At 44.0% G+C, this 20216-nt stretch overlaps 1 protein-coding gene across 1 annotated transcript in view; it reads left to right on the top strand.

Moving 5' to 3' along the window:
- The window catches only part of MARCHF10 (membrane associated ring-CH-type finger 10), a 69110-nt gene that overhangs the window by 25615 nt on the left and 23279 nt on the right, over positions 1–20216 (top strand). The window contains exons 6-9 of the mRNA XM_040436512.1: positions 2125–3139; positions 4226–4395; positions 6757–6866; positions 18378–18485. Coding sequence (XP_040292446.1) covers positions 2125–3139; positions 4226–4395; positions 6757–6866; positions 18378–18485 — 1403 coding nt within the window. The remainder of the gene's footprint in view (positions 1–2124; positions 3140–4225; positions 4396–6756; positions 6867–18377; positions 18486–20216) is intronic.

Here is a 20216-nt window from a genome sequence, read left to right on the forward strand (position 1 = left end):
GCACACCATCCACACCATCAACAACACAAAGAGAATCAGTGCCAGCATCCTCATCATCATCTAGCCTTGCCTCAACATCAACCAGCACAGCCACAGCCACAACTCCAGTGATGCCATCTGATTCTAAAAGAAAGAGGTGTCAGGTCTGCCCCAACAATAAGGACAGAAAGACACACACATTATGCCTCCACTGTAAAAAATATATCTGCAAAGAACATGCTAAAAGTGTCAGCTTTTGCAACACATGCATCTAAAAACACCCACACAAACACATGCAAGTTCTTGCACAAAGATGCTTTGAAACTAGTACTTGATTTCTATTGGTTTGCCTTGCTTGATTGTGTGTTGTTTGTTTGACCTTGCAAGTCTACATTTTATATTATTACTTGCTTTTCATTGTTTATGAACGTTTTATGTAAAAAAAAAAAAAAAAGACTTTTGGCTATTTTCTTGAAGTAAATATATATGGGTCAAAATTGACCCTAACACCATCAATGTTATTATAGTTAATGTTATTAAAATTAAAATATAAATATAAAAAAAAAAATTAAGAGATGTGTTCAAATACTCCTCAGAAACATTCTGGTGACATAACAACCTTTTATTTACTTATAATATTCTATTGAGGTTTATTTTACCATTTTTTTAATTTGAAAATGAGAGGTATGCTATCAAAAGAAAGGTCTAAGGGGTCACACCAAAAATATTAAAACCAATCTTTTCAAGGATAAAGAAGCCTAACAAGGTATCCAAGAGGTAAGAAACAAATTGGATGATAAATAATTGTTCAGAGGGTATTTTATGGCTGATTTAAGACACGGGTCAAAACCGACCCGTTAACATCATGGATAGTAACAGAAAGCTAACATAAGAGGAGGGTTAAGATATCATTAGCTGTGGTAATATCTAACAACAGTTCACCTGAACTTTTTTTCCTTCAAAGGATTTCCACCCAAATCAATAAAAGTGTACATATGTTAGTAAAGCAGAAGTTAAACCAGCATGCTATCTCTCTGTTTTGTCACAGTGGCCATTTTACCAAGAAAAGTACAGACGTTTTTCTCAAACTGTCATTTTGTAATCATAGAATTTTTCACTGTTAGTTTCTGATTCTGATGTTTTGCATGCTTAAATAGTTGAAAATTGCTTATTATATCTTGCTATCTGCTGGCTAAAAGTCCTTTCATCTGTGCTGGTGAATGACAATATAGAAAGTCAATCGGCGCTCTTGTACTCTCATTTTCACTTGCCAATTATTGGGAGGTGTTTGAACGAATGATCATTCTTTCGATCATTTGTTCAACCCCCTACTCTCATAGAATTACATTGTTTGACGGCAAAAAAATCCCCTGTTTATACAAGTCCTGCCAACAAGCAATCATTTTTATGTCTACATAAAAGATGTAATCACTGAACATTTTCTCATTTGTCATTTGATTGCAAGGCATGTTTACACTGGCCAATGATCAGGAATACAAATTCATACAAAAATTCGTTCAGCTGATCATCAGCCCGTGTAAAATGCATTTAGGGGCACATTTATTAAGACCAGCGTTTTAGACGCCGGTCTTAATAAAGCCCTGCTCTGGCTGTGGATCCGCTGAAGGTATGTAGAGACGCCAGCCTCTACATAACTTTTGCAGATCCACTGCCGTTTCTAAATGCATGACAGCTTCCTGGCTGTCTTACATTTAGAAATTTTTCTATGCCTTAGACAGGCGTAGAAAATGGTAAATGAGATGGGCCTGCAAACCCATCCTTTTCCCCACCCACCCCACGCCCAGTTTTTTAGACCTGGCTTGAGCGGGGAAAAGTCGCAGATTGCTGTGCAAAGGACCTTTGCACCACCATCTGCACCAGAAATACACCTAATGTAGGCATATTTCTGTTTAATTAGGTAAACCTCTTAGTCTTTATTCATATAGGTAACATACTTATATACTGTATATGAAGTCTAGATGTAACACTTGGACACTCACTGAACTTATTTAGCAAATTATGCTGTTACAGCCATAAAATGCATAGCCAAACACACGTAGAATACACAGTCTGAATGAAGCCTTACTGTGAAGAATACATTTGTTCTTATTGGGTCAAATAATTTACTGTTTGTTTTATTTTTAGTTAAAAACCAGAAACAAATACTAAAGAAAAGAGAGTTCACAATTGTAGCCTTTAATGACTTAAATTCCACACAGAATGATTACCATGTGGATCACCATGGTCCACCAAGTTCTCTACTATTAAATTCACATGAATTAACAGAAGAACCTCAGACAAATACAAGACCATCAAGTTTTAGCTGGTCTCATTTACAGGAAACTGAAGATGAATTTAATGGCCAAACACAAAGAAACACAAATGAAGACGATGACACTTTTCATGAAGATGACCTGTCTTGTATTTCTGATATTACATTACCATTGCCAATACCTATAAGAGCACAAACACCTAATACGTCCCTGTACACTGTAGGCTCTAACTGTACAGACTCAGCTGATGAGGATACAGACTCAACTGAAGAGGACAGCAGTGATAATGAAGAACATTCAAGTACTCTCAGACAAGAAGATGAAGTCAGCACAGAGATTTCACATTCTACATTACATGGTTTGGATGTCAGCACAGCAAATAATTCTTATTTTGGAGGACCCAACCTAGGACCACTGCAAGCATCAAGACAGTTGCAAGGTATCAGTCCAACAGTGACAGCAGTATCAGACCAGTCCCCATCTGCTCCTCTAAATCTGAGGGATACAGTAGAGGTCCCAAGGAGTAATACATCAATAACACTGTCCCAGATTCATGAAGTTAGTCCAAATGCTAATATGCACAACCGTGAAAACCCTGAACTACCCCAAAACGTGTTTAGAGATTTAGGGGGCAGAGAGATGGATAGACAACTTAGCATGGAGTACTCTGCTAATTCCAGTATTCCTGCCCCTCCGAGACTTAGTATGACTGCTATAGCTCCCAACATTATACTTTTACGTGAAAACTTGGATTTGGTCTTTCACACTCTCTCAATGCAAAGACAATCTGAAAGAAGAAATCTAGAAAATATTGTACCCATATCACAAAATAAAGACTTCGAAAAGCCAAAAACAGACCCAGAGAAGCTGAAGAAGCTAAAGGAGAGGTAAGTAAATATGCAGTGGCCAAAACACTTGTGATGGTAACATTATTTTGTGTTAGGCCTCTTTCACATGTCCATGTCTGTGATGACATTCGTGAAGATGTCTATGAAGATTACATGTGTCCATTTTATGCCCTCCACTTCCACGGACGCTGCCAAGCTGAATGATAGTTTCCAGAGCATCGCCTACCAATGGTCCATAAAAACCACTTGCAGAACACAGATGGCATCTTTGCTGTGTCTGTGGATTTCACTGACCCATAGAATATAAAGTGTGTGAGGGATCCGTAATCATGGAATCACCATGGATCCATGGTCAATGGAAAACCACTGATGTGTGAATACACACATTAAAGTCAATGGGCATGTGTGCTCTCCTTGATTTACTGAAGTGCGAAAGAGGCCTTAGGCTAGGTTTTCCCATTGTGGGTGAGTTGTGGTAAAAACTGCGACAAAAACAACATTGTGTGCAATACAGTAAATGTCCACGTGTTTTTTTATACACGTGTAGGTGGTACCACTTTACAGGTTTCACATGTAATTACCACATTGCATAGCCACAGCAAATTAGGTAAAAATACATACATTTTTTATAATAGATCTTTTGTTAGTTTTTTTACTGCAACTTGTCCGCAATGTGATATTCTTACCAAAAGCCTGTTCCTTGCCCGTTGTTTCCAGCTTTGCAGCTCCAGTCCTACTCCTTGTGTTTGTGACATAATTGTAAAATGCACATGACCGCTGCATCCAGTCGCTGGTGTAAGTGGTCTCATGCCATATATCACTGAGGCCAGTGATTGGCTGTAGCAGTCATGTGCTCTTATAGCACTGTCACTGCTGCAGCCTTGTACACAAATACTTCAAGGAGAACCCAAGCTGCGGCCTTGGAAATCACAGGGGAGTAACAGGTGAGTATAGGCTCATTTGTTTTTTTTTAATGCCATTAAGAGGCTTTTGAGACGTTTTTAATTAACTGGGGCAACCCCAGTTAATTATCTGTAACTGAGAAACAATTTGTGCTGAGTAGACTTCAATACAGAACTACATGTAGATAATGTCAGATAACATGTTTCTTTTCACACTTTGTAGTATACTACAAGAAGACTCGGAAGAAGAAGAAGGGGATCTTTGCAGGATCTGTCTCATGGGAGGTGAAACCACAGAAAACCATCTGATTGCACCTTGTCAATGCTCTGGGAGTTTAAAGTGTGTTCACACTGAATGCATGAAGAAATGGCTTCTGGCTAAAATTAAATCAGGTGAGAAAATACAGCTACCACAGTGCATTCCTAAATAAAAGCCTTGCTAAAGGCTCGTGGGAAAAAAAAAAAGTATTATGGTTCCATACAAGCTCACCAGAGACAGAATACAGCACCTATGGAAGTCAGGCTATACTCTATCTTCCTAGCTGTGGGTGTACTGGCAGGTGTGAGCTGGGCCTAACCTGATATTGTGGGCCCTGAAGCAGCCACAATGGAGATAGTTCTGTCCCTGTTTATATGCTTCTTGATTTTTTTGCACAGAAAATTGAAAATTTGGCAAAAAAGGTATACTAGCTAAATGTCACTATTTTGGCATACGTTTCCATACGTGACCAATGAAAGTCCATGGGTACAGCAAAGCAAGTATATGGCAGACTTGTATTACAAACATGATGTGAGCATATGATCAGAGGATATGTCAGCTTTCCTGATGTCTCACCATAAATACCAATGCGGGAACATCTGTTCCTATAATTCTACTTTCTGATGTTCCTCCATTTTATTTTTCCAGTGTTGAGATCTGGTTTTGTCCCCATTCATTGTCAATGGGGATAAAACTGAACCGAACAGAATGGAATGCACCAGAATGCATTCCGTTTCATTTGGTTGCGTTCCCATACCGAACAGAAAACCGCTGGACAGAAAACCGGCATGACACACAATGCAAGTCAATGGTGCTGGATCCGTTTTCTCGTACACAATAGAGAATGGATCTGGCACCAAATGACTTACAATGGTTTTAAGCCTGGTCGCCTCTATTTGAGTGGTCCCTAACACTAGTTCCTACCTGTTTATGGGCCATGACAGCCACACAAAATCCAGGGAATGCAGGTCAGCGTGCACGCCAAGCACACTCTGCTTCTAACCCCGTCCGGCGCCATTACAGCTTTCATCGGATCCAGGGATGCAAGTACCAACATGCACGCTGAGCCCACCATATACTTCTCCTGGAGCCAAATGGCTACTGGTAGGTTCTATATAAGCAGACTCAGTTTTATACTGACTTTAAAACCAGCCTCCAGGACAGATTGACTGGTCAGGTGTGCAATGACTCTAAGGAGATCGCCACGCCTGCAATATATACTACAAAGAAAAAATGTGGGGAATTGGGTCAGCACAACCTGTATGTGGTGCACATCACTATGGCGAAATACATATACAAACGAAAAAAACAAATGTGATAGCACTCTACATCCAGGAGAAGTATATGGTGGGCTCAGCGTGCATGTTGGTACTTGCATCCCTGGATCCGATGAAAGCTGTAATGGCGCCGGACGGGGTTAGAAGCAGAGTGTGCTTGGCGTGCACGCTGACCTGCATTCCCTGGATTTTGTGTGGCTGTCATGGCCCATAAACAGGTAGGAACTAGTGTTAGGGACCACTCAAATAGAGGCGACCTTGACGTGGTGAGTGGCTTACTACGCTTTGGCCAAAATGTACACCAATGCCTCATCCAGCATGGAGGCAAATTGCTGGATGTAGAGTGCTATCACATCTGTATTTTTCGTTTGTATATGTATTTCGCCATAGTGATGTGCACCACATACAGGTTGTGCTGACCCAATTCCCCACGGTTTTAAGCCTGGATCTATCATTATTATATTAAAGATAATACATATCGATCTATTTATAACTGATGCAGATGGTTGTATTATCAGAAACAGAAGCGTTTTTGCTGATCCCTCCGGATCAGGCAAAAACACATATGTGAAAGTAGCCTTACTTTTCCTTGAAATGTATAAACTAGATGTTACCATTCCCTTGTCAATAGCGCATATCCCTCCCTGCTCTTATTGTAACTACTCAGTTGTGCACATGGCCAAAAATCTACCATCCTGTAGTGGCCAATGGCTGCATGACTTTGCAGGTAAAACTTTCGTAACAGCCCTCAAAATCATGTGGTCTTTGGCCACTACAGGTGTGGGGGGGTTTCAGCCGCACACAGCAGCCAGACCATATGTTTTACCCTGACCTTGTCCTATAAGTGCTGACAGTGTCAGACCGTGTAGGGGCACACGCTATTTAGGGAAAGTAAGTCTCAGCAGTCAATTATGGCCTAGGCTGGGAGACTTTTGTAGTGCTACTTATTGATTTTAACTATTGAGTGACAGCTGCAGTCCACAAGATTTCATACAGCCTAATGGATTCCTTCAGACAGCAGATGTGACTCCATAGTTCAAATCAATCAGCAGTGCTACAAAAAGTTGCAGTGTAGCCCTAGCCTTATTTCTCTATTTCCAAAGGGAATGGCAGAGGAATACCATAGTGTTCTAAGAGAGGATGCTTGAAAGTATTTAGTGGCTGACAGGTTCCTCTTTATTGGGCAAAAAACCCTTGACACACGCATGTCTATTTCAGGGGCAGAGCTGAACACAGTGAGAACATGCGAGATGTGCAAACAAAAGGTGGAGTGTGAAATTGAAGGATTCAACTTGAATGAGCATTACAGAAGACATCAGGAGACTCAGGTAAACTGGCAACATAAGCTGAGAGAGGGTGCCTGGGGGTCAAGGGTCCTGATGAAGTGCATACAAACCATTTCTAGAAAAGAAAAGCAATAATAGTAGATTTCTTCTGCAAAATATTAGGACATCTATAAAATGTCTAACAAATAGGAAACTGTGAATGCAGGGCTTCACACACTGTCCTGAGGTTTCTCATTAGTTTTGAAATAAGTTGAAACAAAAGTCCTACCTCCATATCTGTTTGCTTAAGAGGGCTTAGCAACATTTATTTATATACTGCACATCAGAACGTGGGCCCGCCCAAAGAGAGAATACAGGAAGGACACTTTGTTGGTACAGATGCACTTACTAATTTCTATTTTTTGGATTAAAATTAAAATAAAGTTTAAATAGGTTTGCGTTAATACATGCAAAGGTATTAAGGGAGTGATACCTTTATAGGCTAACCATAAAAAAAACATATTGCAAGCTTTCAGAGCACAAAGGCTCCTTCTTCAATCAAGATTACAAATGAAAGTTCAACTCCCAATCCCTAATCTACATGTCCGCTGACCATGTTCACTTGTGGCTTGGCCTTATCTTAATTATGAATCCCCCCCATGTACATGTTTTGCTGTAACATCCTCTAAGTGTTGTGCCTGTTTCTCAGTCTTCGATTTGTAATCTTGCCTGAAGAAGGAGCCTTTGCGTTCTGAAAGCTCGCAATGTATTTTTTTTCCGGTTAGCCTATAACAATATCACTCCCTTAATACTTTTGTATTTATTAACACAAATGTATTCAATGTCACATCGGTTTTCTTTTCTGGCTAACACGGTACTATGCAATTCTTGCCACACACCAAAGAAAAAGTTTGCATAATGGCTGTGCTTCATTGTAGAATCATAATGGTAAAGAAGTGGGTCTTTTTTGGGCTTCCTAATGTCTTCCTCAGCCATATTATTCACTCACAAGCAGTGGGCATCTCCCTTCTGTTGAATCTGCCAGTACTGTATGCAGTGACTTCACTTCCTTTACTTCCCACTATGTTTATTTTCTTCTAGGGTGCTCACAAAACTGATAAGGAGAGAGAGATTAGACTCAGACACACAGGAGCTTCTCTGCTCTTCAGAAGCAGTATATTTTCAAATGTTTTTATTTCAGGTTGACATAATAAAGGAGTACATACAGTGTGATGCGTTAAATTGTACTTTACAGTTTCATTTACAGCAAGTTTTTGGTACAAGTCCCGATATAACTAATCAGATTAGTGTATAGGAGCTAATTGTTTTGATTCCTGCTGTTGCTAACAGGCATAGTAGTTTCCTGCTATAAGGGGTACATCGTGTAGTAGTCGTGTCAATGTACCCAAAGATGGCCCACACAGGATCCAGAGGAGCTGCTGATGTCAAATGTGTAGTGGTGAATGTGTGTAATGACCGGCGTCACGCAAAGGGAGGGAAATGGGAAGGCCCTGTCGAACGGAGAGGGAAAGGTGGTGACCCCTGACTCACCTTGAGGCTGGCACCTGACTGCCCTGACGTCCCTAGACGGGTTCCTCACCCGTACGCCGATCACGTGCCTAAACCCTGGCTTTCCCTAAGATGAGCCCTATGTAGTGAACGGGGCGGTGGGATCACTAGTCCGCACCACTGACACTAAAAGGAAAACACCAAGGAGAGGACAGACAATACAGACAAACATATAATCCCAGGTGAATCATGGTTTGTAGAGTGAAACTAAATCGCACCTCCTCATTCCTATACTATTGACTACTGTATGTAATAAGCAGCATTTCTTATGATAAAACATGGCTATACAGCGGTTATATCAATCATTTGCTGTGCACTATTAAGAGGCAATTAGTATACAGTTTGATCAAAGCGCATAGGCCCACTTACCTCGACAAGGTTTCCTCTTGTTAAGTGGGAACCTACTCTAACCGTAGCGCAGTGCCGTGTGGCGACCACCGCGTCTCCACACTGCTCCAGCAGGCAATGGGATCCAACAGCCAACCAGCTACCCCGCTGTACAGCAGAGCCACCTAGGCCTCGGATCCCACAGCTCCACCAGCACTGCACAGAAACAGCGACGGCCGCCATCCAGCGCCGCATGTGAACTGGTGCTAAAGGATCACCTGTTCACAGCTTCTCAGGAACTCCAACTGAGATGTGGTAGGAATTAAAACCCTGTGCAGACTTCTGCTAATTTGGGTAAAGAGCACCTGTGCCACATGGGGAGGAGTGCTGACTTAGTATGGGGGAGAAAAGGACTATAGAGAAATTAAATCATGGTTTGTAGAGTGAAACTAAATCGCACCTCCTCATTCCTATACTATTGACTACTGTATGTAATAAGCAGCATTTCTTATGATAAAACATGGCTATACAGCGGTTATATCAATCATTTGCTGTGCACTATTAAGAGGCAATTAGTATACAGTTTGATCAAAGCGCATAGGCCCACTTACCGCGACAAGGTTTCCTCTTGTTAAGTGGGAACCTACTCTAACCGTAGCGCAGTGCCGTGTGGCGACCACCGTGTCTCCACACTGCTCCCAGGTGGGCGACAACAGCAGACCACAAAGGCCCAATAGGGATCCGGAGGGTAACGTTCTGGAACAACAACCAGGGAACACAGCTACACAGCTCCAGTGGGTCAGTATAGAAGTCCAGGCAGGAAGCCCTATATCTGGCAACCAGAGAAGTGGGAGAGGGGAATATAAGGAGGTTGGGAGTGCTGGACAAGAGATAGCTGAGGAGAAGGTGCTACGGATCCCTGAGTGAGCCAAAAAGGGTTGCAAGGCAAACCCAGAAAGCTACCATAAAGAAACGGCACTATTTTTATACATAGAGCGCGCAGCCACCCGCTGCGACTTCCTGACCCCGGGTATAACGGAGTCAGGCGTGGCTCTTGACACCCTCATGACAGTACCCCCCTCTCTACGAGGGGCCTCCGGACACTCAGGACTAGGTCTCTCAGGATGAGAGGCAAGAAAAGCCTGAACTAACCTGTCGGCGTTTAGCTCAGACGCTGGAACCCACATTCTTTCCTCGGGACCGTAACCCCTCCAATGCACCAGATATTGGAGAGCGGCGGACCCGACGAGAATCAACAATTTTGGATATTTGAAACTCTAGATTACCATCCACAACAACAGGAGGGGGTGGCAGCGGTGACGGTTCTAGAGGTGGAACATACTTCTTGAGTAACGACTTATGGAAGACGTTATGGATTTTAAAAGTCTGAGGTAGCTCCAGGCGAAAAGCCACGGGGTTAATGATGGCTACTATTTTGTAAGGGCCAATGAACCTAGGACCCAGTTTCCAAGAGGGAACCTTTAATTTAATATTCCTAGTAGACAACCACACATAGTCATTCACTCCTAGGTCCGGACCTGGCGACCGTCTCTTATCAGCCATGCATTTATATTTACCTCCCATATTTTTCAAGTTAGCTTGCACCTTCTGCCATACAGATGAAAGAGATGATGAAAACCGTTCCTCTTCAGGAACCCCAGAAGACCCCCCCTCTTTGAAAGTACAGAATTAGGGATGAAAACCATATGCACCAAGAAATGGTGACTTACCAGTGGATTCCTGACGGCGATTATTTATGGCAAACTCGGCTAACGGTAAATATGATGACCACACCTCCTGGTTCTCAGACACAAAACACCTTAGATATGTCTCAAGGTTTTGGTTGGTACGCTCAGTCTGTCCATTCGACTGAGGATGGAAAGCCGAGGAAAAGGACAAGTGTACCCCCAAACGGGAACAAAAAGCTTTCCAAAATTTAGAAATAAACTGGGTTCCCCGATCCGAAACAACATCGGAAGGGACCCCGTGAAGCTTCACGATTTCACTGATGAATACCTGAGCAAGAGTCTTAGCATTAGGTAGTGCGGGTAACGCAATGAAGTGTACCATTTTGCTAAACCTGTCCACTACTACCAAGATAACTGTTTTACCCGCAGACAAGGGTAAGTCAGTGATAAAATCCATTGACAGATGTGTCCATGGCCTATTGGGAATGACAAGTGGCAATAAAGACCCTGTATGAGAGACTTTCGCGCGCGCACAAGTAGAACAATAAGACACAAAATCCATTACATCCTGACGCAACCTTGGCCACCAAAAACGACGAGACAATAGCTCCAAGGTTGCTTTACTACCCGGGTGCCCAGCAAGTGCCGAATTATGATGTTCCTTTAATAATTAGAGACGCAGGTTTAACGGTACAAACAATTTCTCTGAGGGGCAAGAGACCGGGGCGTCCCCCTGGGCCTCTAACACCTTCCCCTCCAGAACAGAGTGTACCGCAGAGACAACCACTCCTCTTTGTAGAATGGGTACCGGATCACTCACATTACCCCCTCCAGGGAAACAACGAGATAATGCATCTGCCTTGGTATTTTTTGCCCCAGGACGATAGGTAATAACAAAGTTAAACCTGGTAAAAAATAGCGACCACCTAGCTTGTCTAGGGGTGAGACGCTTAGCTGATTCGAGGTACAGAAGGTTTTTGTGGTCCGTAATCACAGTGATGGGGTAGATTGCCCCCTCTAAAAAGGTACGCCATTCATCAAACGCTAGTTTAATAGCTAATAGTTCCCTATTGCCAATATCATAGTTCTTCTCTGCTGCAGATAGTTTTTTAGAAAAGAAAGCACAAGGACACAATTTGCCAGTAGACGGACCCTGAGACAGCACAGCCCCCACTCCCACCTGTGACGCATCTACTTCAACAATAAAAGGCTGGGAGACATCAGGTTGGATTAGTACAGGTGCCGAGGTAAACCTCTCTTTTAGAGAGGAAAAAGCAATTTTAGCGGCGTCAGACCATTTAGAAAAATCTGTCCCCTTCCTAGTCATGTCAGTAAGGGGTTTTACAATCACCGAATAATTTTTAATGAACTTTCTATAGAAATTTGCGAAGCCCAAGAACCGTTGCAGTGCTTTGAGGTTCTCAGGAAGATCCCAATCAAAAATTGCCTGGACCTTCCTAGGATCCATACGGAAACCTGAAGCAGATAATAAATAACCTAGGAACTGTATTTCCTGAACGGCGAAGACACACTTTTCAATTTTAGCATATAATTTATTCGTCCGTAGGACCTGCAGTACCTGTCTGACATGCACCTCATGTGTTTTCAGATCAGACGAATAAATTAAAATATCATCTAGGTATATCACCACAAACCTGCCGATAAGATGACTAAAAATGTCATTAACGAAATGTTGGAAGACAGCAGGAGCATTGGTCAGACCGAAAGGCATGACTAGATTTTCATAATGCCCCTCAGGGGTGTTAAAAGCTGTCCTCCACTCATCCCCTTCCTTTATACGAATCAGATTGTAGGCCCCCCTAAGATCAAGTTTGGAGAACCACCTAGCACCCGCAATATGATTAAACAGGTCAGGAATGAGAGGAAGAGGGTATGGGTCTCGGATGGTTATCCGGTTTAATTCGCGAAAATCTAGGCAAGGACGCAGGGCCCCATCTATCTTTTTAACGAAGAAAAACCCTGCAGCCACGGGTGAAGAAGAGGGTCTGATGTGTCCCTTAGCCAAGCTCTCAGAGATATAATCTTTCATGGCTTGTCTCTCCGGACCCGAAAGATTATATAACCTGGTCTTGGGTAATTTTGCACCGGGAATCAGGTTAACGGGGCAATCATAAGGACGGTGAGGTGGTAACTTCTGGCAACCCTTTTCAGAAAAAACGTCCTCAAAGTCCGAAACAAATGTAGGTAGGGTAGCTATGGAGGCGACTAAGCAATTGCTATTTAAGCAATTTTCTCTGCAATGCTCACTCCACTCCAATATCTCCCTGGCCTGCCAATCCACCACTGGATTGTGCGCTACCAACCAGGGAAGACCCAACACCACAGGAGCAGAATCAATAGCGAATATGGGAATAGGTCTCTGTAGCGTACAGAGAGACAAACCCATAGTGTGGGCAAAATGGGCATCTATCAAATTTACTCCTGCTCCACTGTCTAGAAAAAAAAGAAATAGTCTCTGTCTTAACACCAAAAACAACAACCGCTGGCAACACAAATTGCGATGTTCGTATGGAGGAAACGTATACCCCCCGGCTGACATCCTCCACACAGCCTGGGGTTAGTAGTTTTCCGACGGTCTTTTGTTTTTGAGAAAGGAAGGACAGACATTAATAAAATGACCCCTCTCCCCACAGAAAAAACAAACCCCACGCCTACGGCGAGCCTCAGGAGGATGGACCTGACGAGTAGTTCCTCCTAGCTGCATAGGCTCGTCTAAGTCCGTACAGACTAACTGCTGCTTGGGAGGGGTTACCAATTGCTCCGGATTTTTCAATCTGTCCCTAAGACGTCTATCTATTCTGATAGAAAGGGATATAACCGCATCAAGGGAAAAGGGAGTCTCATACAGCGCAAGCGCATCCTTAATCCTTTCGGATAACCCAGAGCAGAACTGACTCCTGAGAGCCGGGTCGTTCCACTGGGTATTCGTAGCCCACCTACGGAACTCTGAGCAATACTCCTCTACTGGCCGCTCTCCCTGTAGGAGTCTCCGTAATTTTGATTCAGTGCGACTCGGTCAGGGTCATCATATATGAGACCCAAGGCCCCATAAAATTAATCCACTGACCGGAGATCCTGGGAATCAGTGGGTAAAGAGAACGCCCAGGATTGCGGGTCCCCCTGAAGCAGGGAAATAACAACCCCCACCCACTGTTCTTCATTACCAGAGGAGTAAGGGCGCAGCTTAAAATATAATTTACAGGCCTCACGGAACGTCACAAATTTGTCCCTTCCCCCAGAAAATCTGTCAGGAAGAGCAACCTTGGGTTCCGCAACAACCTGGTTACCTGTAGCAACCGCTGGGCTTGCGGTCTGTTGCAATTGCTGCTGTTGGTGGAGGACCGACGCCTTCAATCCTGCCACCTCCAAAGACAGGCCTTGAAGTTGCTTTGACAAAGCAGCAATTGGATCCATACTGGATTCTAAGTAGGTAGAAAGAAAAAGTATTTTTTTTTTTTTTTTTTTTCTACCTACATAAAATAAGGGCCAGATATAATGTAATGACCGGCGTCACGCAAAGGGAGGGAAATGGGAAGGCCCTGTCCAAGGGAGAGGGAAAGGTGGTGACCCCTGACTCACCTTGAGGCTGGCACCTGACTGCCCTGACGTCCCTAGACGGGTTCCTCACCCGTACGCCGATCACGTGCCTAAACCCTGGCTTTCCCTAAGATGAGCCCTATGTAGTGAACGGGGCGGTGGGATCCCTAATCCGCACCACTGACACTAAAAGGAAAACACCAAGGAGAGGACAGACAATACACACAAACATATAATCCCAGGTGGGCGACAACAGCAGACCACAAAGGCCCAACAGGGATCCGGAGGGTAACGTTCTGGAACAACAACCAGGGAACACAGCTACACAGCTCCAGTGGGTCAGTATAGAAGTCCAGGCAGGAAGCTCTATATCTGGCAACCAGAGAAGTGGGAGAGGGGAATATAAGGAGGTTGGGAGTGCTGGACAAGAGACAGCTGAGGAGAAGGAGCTACGGATCCCTGAGTGAGCCAAAAAGGGTTGCAAGGCAAACCCAGAAAGCTACCATAAAGAAACAGCACTATTTTTATACATAGAGCGCGCAGCCACCCGCTGCGACTTCCTGACCCCGGGTATAACGGAGTCAGGCGTGGCTCTTGACACCCTCATGACAATGTGTGTATTTTATGCCAGAAAGATTGTATCACCGGGCACAGCCACAAACAATGAAATATGTCTGCTTCTGCCTCTTTACACCGGAAGCAGTTGTCAGATTCAAAGACGCCCATATGGTGGCCCCGAACTGGAGATATATGCCCGGTGATAAATCTGTAGGGTCATCTCCCTGTAGCGGCTAGATGGCAAATATCGAAGATTGCGTTCTAACGCCTGATATAGGGTGGACATCGTTAATTGTGGGATGTCTTTAAGCCATTTAGTTATTGCCCATTCGCCCTTATCATAGTCCAAAGGGGTGTGTAAGAACTTGTAGTAACTGGTGGTATGTCACCTTAGGGTAGGGGTATGTTTGAGAGAGGTCTGTGGGGCTTGACTCCATTCTCGAGGGGTTAAATTGGGTAATAGTTTCTGGAGGTAGCTGTTGGTTTGTAGATAGGGGAAGAAATTTAAACGAATATTAGGGTATTTAGACTTAAGATCTTCAAATGTCAGGGTCTTGTGTGTGGTGTGATCTACCAAGTGACTGATCAGAGTTAGTACTTTTTTATGCCAATCATAGAAATCCCAATGGGGTGACCATTCTTAGAAATGTGGGTGTGCCAGGAGGATGTAGGTTTTTGAGAAGCCTCATCTTTTGCCAGGCCCATCAGGTCGACATCAGCAGGATGTTCTCTCTGGCTCGCTCTGGGATCTCGCTGTGCGGGGCATGGAGTAAATTGGCCAGAGCCAGTCTGGGTATGAAGGCCTGTTCTTGACATCTGTTTGAGAACATGGATGTGTGGTGTATCCAGCCTATTCTCAAATCTGCGATGTTATATGCCCTGATGTTGGGAACGTTCAGCCCCCCATTCAACCTAGGTTGTTGTAAAATAATGTAAGGTATCCTGGGGCGACGACCATGCCAGATGAGTTTACGGTATAAGTAGTTAATTTTTTTCTCGTCTCTGGGGCTTAAGTATATTGGTAGGGAATGCAGTAGATATAGCAGGCGGGGAAATTACGCCATCTTAAGAAGGTATGCCCGTCCCATGTACGATAAAGGGAGAGGTTTCCAGCCTGCTAGCGTGTCCTCTAGTGTACGTATATAATGTGCAATGTTTGCATTATAGAGCTTACCAGGTGATCTGGTGATCTGTACCCCCAGGTATGATATAGAGTGGGAACGCCATTGAAAGGGGAAATGAGCAGTCCATCTCAGCCTTGTGAGGCCTTTGAGGAGCAGAGCTTCAGATTTATCCAGGTTAAGGGTGTTACCCAAAAGCTGTCCGATATCTATGAGGTCTTGTAATGTTTGTGGAAGTGTGGTTTCAGGATCTGTGACAATAAACAGTATATCGTTGGCAAATGAGACTACGGCGATTGGAGGACAGCTATCTTGCGGAGAGGTGTTAAGTGGTTGTAGATGATGTAAAAGGGGGTTTAAGGAGATTTTAAAAAGTAGAGGGGGAAAAGGGCAATCTTGCCTGGTGCCTCTAAAAATAGCTAAGTAGGGGGTGTTGTAACTATTTATCGTGAGTGTGGTGCGGACATCCAATTGGAGATGGCAAATAAAATCAGAGAATATAGGGCCAAACCGTCTGTGAGATAGTGCGGCGCTCAGAAAATGCCGTGACACCTTGTCGAACACCTTTTTGGCATCAAGACTTAGTAGTAGGGTGGAAGGGTCGTTATCCTGCGTCTCAAGGGTGGCAGCTATGGCTGCCCTGATATTTTTAATAGATTGTCTAGATCTAATGAATCCTCTTTGGGAGGGGTGTATGATTCCGGGGAGAATGTTTTGTAGTCTATTAGATAAAATTTTCACCAGGAATTTGTAATCGCTATTCAAAAGGGATATGGGTCTATAAGATTGTGGCAATGACACATCTTTGTTAGGTTTGGGAATTAGTATTGTCCTAGAATCGAGAAACCGGTCTACCATGGCATGTTGTGTGTATATGGTGTTGTATAGTTGAGTCAGTATAGGGATGATCTCAGAGCTGAGCATTTTATAATATTCGTTACACAGCCCGTCAGGACCTGGGGTCTTATTATTAGGTGAGGAGGAGATCACAGTTTGCACCTCAGTTTTGTGATAGCTGTGTCTAGGGCTGTCCTTTGGTCCTCAGTAAGAGTGGAAAGGTTAAGGCTACTTTCACACTTGCGTTTTGTGCGGATCCGTCATGGACGGATCCATTTCAGATAATACAACCGTCTGCATCCGTTCTGAACGGATCCGTTTGTATTATCTTTAACATAGCCACGACGGATAACAGTCAATGGAGGACGGATCCGTTTTCTATTGTGCCAGATTGTGTCAGTGAAAATGGATCTGTCCCCATTGACTTACATTGTGTGCCAGGACGAATCCGTTTGGCTCAGTTTGATCAGACGGACACCAAAACGCTGCAAGCACGGTTTCACAGGAGTGCGCCGTTAAGGCTACTTTCACACTAGCGTTCAGAGCGGGTCCGTCTGATGTTTCATCAGACGGACCCGCTCCTATAATGCAGACGTTTGCATCCGTTCAGAACGGATCCGTCTGCATTATAGTTTGAAAAAAAACCAAAGTCTGAAAGTAGCCTGAGCGGATCCGTCCAGACTTTACATTGAAAGTCAATGGGGGACGGATCCGCTTGAAGATTGAGCCATATGGTGTCATCTTCAAGCGGATCCGTCCCCATTGACTTCCATTGTAAGTCTGGACGGATCCGCTCGCCTCCGCACGGCCAGGCGGACACCCGAACGCTGCAAGCAGCGTTCAGGTGTCCGCTCACTGAGCGGAGCGGAGGCTGAACGCTGGCAGACTGATGCATTCTCAGTGGATCCGCCTCCACTGAGAATGCATTAGGGCCGGACGGATGCGTTCGGGGCCGCTTGTGAGCCCCTTCAAACGGAGCCCACAAGCGGAGCCCCGAACGCTAGTGTGAAAGTAGCCTAAAATGCAGTCATGCGTGATGTCCCGCCCCCGGGAGTCTGTATCCTCACTTTTTCCTCTCACCTCCAGGTCCTGTGGGTGGTGGGTCCAGTGGCTGCCTTCTTAAAGGTTCCGGCGTCCTCTGTAGTGCCTAGCTGCTCTACCTTGGCTGCTGGTGTGTGAGGTTTAGTTTCCTTTTTGTTTTGAGGGAACTGGCGGTTGGGCCCTTTGGCCGTCGCACTGCCTGTCCGGGTCTCCGCCTGCGCCAAAAATTTAGCCCGGGGATTTGGTACTCAGGAGGTCCCCAGCGACCAATCTAGCTGCGAGGAGGGAGATTGCGATCCCGTGTGTCTCCCGTTGCCGCAAATAGAGGCCGGGGCTTCAGGGCCTGGCCAGGCCGCAGATGTATCTCCTGTCCCACAGCGTTTGGGAGCCTCTGAGATGGCTTCCCCCGTAGGCCACAAAGCAGAGAGGCTTGTTGGTGGGGTTCTGTGTTCCCTCGTCGGCCTTTACAGGCTAGATGCCAAAGGATTAGATCCGGCCGGTGGGAGCTCCAGAGAATGGCGTCCTCGCTGTTGGCTGCTAGCCACGTTCCCCCAGAAGCAGTATAGAAGCAGTTCTTCTATCAGGCTCAGGAAGCCAGCTAGCTCCCACATGCCCCCATTTCTTGTGAACCGTCTTCTGTCTCTGTTACTAGAGATGAATCTAGCCTAACAGGTAGTGGACTACAAGTAGAAGTGTGACAACTAGTGGCCATGATTTCACACCTTTTTTGAGGTGGATGCAGGCAGATTTTTTTTTTTATTACGGTAAGTGAAATGTGCTAAATACACCATTCTCTATTAAATTAATTTATATGAAAGTACAGTGACTCTTTAAAGATGGCCAGACACAATCTAATTTTTTCTCCATGTATCCAGGCCACACTAAATCCCAGTCTGTATCTGGCGTTACTTCTTCAACTATATCAGCAAAGATATGAGGAACTGCTGCGACTGTCAAACACTCGAGACTCCAGAGTATCTGAGGTGAGTAAATCACTTGTGTAAGCACCAATAAAAAATTACAGGAAATTGACAGCAACAAATACACATCTAAGTCTTAGTCACTACTGTAATCTCATTATATTAATGGAATGTCACACAGGTGTGACAAATGCTAACAATGTTAACAAAAATCAGCAAGGCTATTTGATTCACAATACCCCTGTGCACACAGGTGTATCTTTTTTTTTTACTAGTTTAGGAACTGAGTTTTCACTATGATATACCATGAATGTATGATTTGTGAGGGTGTAAGCTCCTCTAGGAATAATTACTTTATGTCTAATTCCCACTGCCTGCCTTTGTAAACAGAAAATGAATACTTATCTGCTCCCTGCCACTCCACTCTTCCATGCTGCCTCTGCTGTGTTCATGTTCCGGTCCCCAAAGTATTTACATCTGGCTCTGCATGGGCGTAGTCACATGCTGCACTGCAGCCAATAACTGGCTTAAGGGGTGATGTGGCCACAAGCCAATTTACCTCGTTTTAGCAGTCATCACAGAGAGCTAAAACTCCTATATAGATAAACAATCCATCTTGCAGTGAAGGGAATATGCCAAAAATATACACAAAAATTAAAAAAATTAAAATATATAATAGAATCCAAATATAGAAAAAAAATATAAAAATCCCATACCAACCGAAACTGCTACCATAGTCACTCCGTTAACCCAAAAATATACTTATTATATACCAAAATGAAAAAATGAAAGACACAAAATATTGAACCTATTTGAATTATTTATTTTTGTACCAATTTGCATATTTAAAAAAAACAATGAGCAAGAGTTTGAAAAAAAAAAGTTTGTTTTTACACATTTCTTACTAAATAAAACTAGAAAGGAATGGAAAACCATGATACATAACTGTATTTTGATACCCTTACATATGAAAAAGTTAGAGCCTGTAAACTGTGACTGTCCACTAAATCACTAAAAATGTTTCTGGTTGTTAGGGGGTTAAATGAGAAACATTATATAATATTAGCGATATGTGGTGAGTGATTGGGAATTGTGTTTTATATTGCCAAATGGTTATATGGTGGCAATGGAAATGGCATCAGTGATTTACTACATAGATACATTAAAATAAGCAGTTTTCAAATACTATAAGACTACTTTCATAACTACTGTTTGAATTCAGTCAGGCTGTTTCACCAGAGAAGACTGTCCCATTCTTGGAAATGTGGGAGCAGGGCCGGCACCAGGTTCATGTGGGCCCTTGGGCGATAAAAGTCTCAGTGGGCCCCCTTACACAATGATAACTCTCTGAGTACAGATAATAAAGTAGATATCACCTGCAGTCCTATGTAACAACACAGATAACTGTCATGGTCTTACCTGCTTGCTGCTCTCCTTCGTTTGACATGTGCTGGCGGCCATCTTGGTTTTCTGGGTTTCTTGTAGCCTTCCACCCTGCGGCTCCTCCTTCCCCTGGGAGGAGCTGGATGCCTAGCTCATATATATAGGAGGTCTGTGGCTTCAGTTCCTTGCTTGGTCCTCTTGTGTTCACATGCTTCTAAGACTGCTGCTGCTTCTGGTTCCTGATCCTGGCTTCGTCTGACTACCCTGCTGGTTCCTGATCCTGGCTTCGTCTGACTACCCTGCTGGTTCCTGATCCTGGCTTCGTCTGACTACCCTGCTGGTTCCTGATCCTGGCTTCGTCTGACTACCCTTCTGGTTCCTGACCTCTGGCTTCGCAAAGACTCTGCTCGG

Source organism: Bufo bufo, chromosome 6 (genome assembly GCF_905171765.1).
Source record: "Bufo bufo chromosome 6, aBufBuf1.1, whole genome shotgun sequence".
Classification (NCBI taxonomy): domain Eukaryota; kingdom Metazoa; phylum Chordata; class Amphibia; order Anura; family Bufonidae; genus Bufo; species Bufo bufo.